Raw genomic sequence first — 1,874 nt, 5'->3', positions numbered from 1 at the left:
ATCTGCTATTGGTCTAGATTCGACCAATCCTGTCGTGACACGAGTTGGTGATGACATTTTGTTATACAAGTTTCTTTTAGCGTGTTTATTTGAATACGATTGCAATTATTTTGCTGTATTATATGAATCCGTTTTATAGGGGGGTCTATTGTACAAGCTAAGTCCTTTTTGAAACTAAGCCACATTATGATTGTATATGCAGTCATTTTCTTTGTAAATAGTGATTTAAAATGAAGTATGATAAAATAGTCCATAGTGATTACTTTCATTTATTGAGTTGACATACAGTAAATATAAAATACATATCTGATACTTTAAAAAATAAAAAAAAATTAACAAGAGGAGGTTCATAAAAATTTTTATAAAGCGCACTATGTTAAATATTGTACATTTGACCCCCCCCCTATATCACGGGTTCCTATAGTTTGGATTCCTATATCACAGTAAAAAAATTGTGACAGTATTCGTATAAACGTGCTAAAAAAAATTCCTATAATTTGGTAAAACGTCATCGCCGACTTGTGTCGCAACAGGATTGGTCGAATCTACACCAATAGCAGATATTGCACAAACTGTTGAGTTTAAATGAGCACTGGACTTACTAAAAACCATTTATTATTTAATGTCCATAAAAATTATATTTTTATTAATGATGTCTCCAAAGTTTAGTGAATATTTTGCAAAAAAATAATTTATCAGGAAGCACACGAGCGCCATTTGATGCACCGCTCCATGACGAAAACAAGCTTAAGCAATGGTGCTGTCGAACGGTGCACACTCGGTAAGTAATCCTACAATTTTTTGTTTATAGCATAGTTTATATGGATTATTCCCAAAAAATTATACGTATTTTGGAAATGTTGAGTCGAATTAGTCCAGACTCGATTAATTTTATGGAAGAAAACCTTTCAAACAGCCGTAGTCTGTAAACTGCACACGTGCTGGCTGTAATTGGCTGGACTCATAGAAAATGGATTCATAAAAACCGGAACGTATTTACCGTGTTATAGGGGGGTTGACTGTATTAGTTTTGTAAAAAATGTCAAATAATTTTTATTATTATTTTTGTGTGTAAAATTGATATTTTTCCGTAAAAATTATTTTGTACTCTCATTAAGAACAAAAATTTTTTATTGTCTAGCACATGAGCACTCCAGAAGAAGCTGAGGAAGCTATTAAAGGTCTGAATAATTTCAACTTTATGGGATCATGTATAAGTGTTGAGGTTTGTATATAGATTTGATTGTGTGTGTGTTGTTCTGAAAGTTAATGAAATTTTTAAAAAATTTCAATATAGCAATCCACAAGTAAGTTGCATCCAGAACCAGGTGCACCAGGTAGAGCTAAAGGTGGACCAGGAGGTCCAATGAGGTAAATGAGCAAAATTTATGAATGTATTTGTTTTTTTTTTTTTTTCTAACAACTAATTATTTAGACGAGGGGGTATGCGAAATGGATATCCTAGAGATGGATTCTATGGAGATGCTTATTTTGGGCCATTTGGACCACCAAGAGATCCTTTTTATGACGGACCTAGTCGTTCTCGGCCCTATCCACTTCCTTATGAAAGAAGACCACCAATGCCGCAACCAGATCCTTATGGACGTCGTCCACTACCACCACCACCACCAAGAGATGATTTATATGGAAGACGTCCAATGCCATTTGGAGAAGAAGCATATGAAAGAAGACCAATGCAGGATAGACCGGACTATTTATACACAAGACGTTCTCCACCTGCCTCTCATCGGTAAATTTAATCTTTATAGTTTTTACTAGGGTTTCTCATTTCCTGGTCTTTTTCTTGTCTTAGGATTTCAAGAGAAAATTGAACTGGATCCCAGGATAGAATTAATTATTTTTAAGATATATAA

General features: G+C 34.0%; 1 protein-coding gene across 1 annotated transcript; it reads left to right on the top strand.

Moving 5' to 3' along the window:
- The first annotated feature begins 1,103 nt into the window (after positions 1 to 1,103).
- Positions 1,104 to 1,826, top strand: LOC111616451 (basic proline-rich protein-like). Its single transcript, XM_023357859.1, has 3 exons — positions 1,104 to 1,225; positions 1,298 to 1,371; positions 1,436 to 1,826. Exons 1-3 carry the CDS (start codon positions 1,145 to 1,147, stop codon positions 1,752 to 1,754), a joined length of 474 nt encoding a protein of 157 aa, XP_023213627.1. The 5' UTR covers positions 1,104 to 1,144; the 3' UTR covers positions 1,755 to 1,826.
- Positions 1,827 to 1,874: the final 48 nt, after the last annotated feature.

Source organism: Centruroides sculpturatus, unplaced genomic scaffold, assembly GCF_000671375.1.
Source record: "Centruroides sculpturatus isolate CEXI.00-Female unplaced genomic scaffold, Cexi_2.0 scaffold3345, whole genome shotgun sequence".
Lineage (NCBI taxonomy): Eukaryota > Metazoa > Arthropoda > Arachnida > Scorpiones > Buthidae > Centruroides > Centruroides sculpturatus.
The sequence above is the reverse complement of the archived record's forward strand: the minus strand, read 5'-3'. Positions and strand labels throughout refer to the sequence as shown.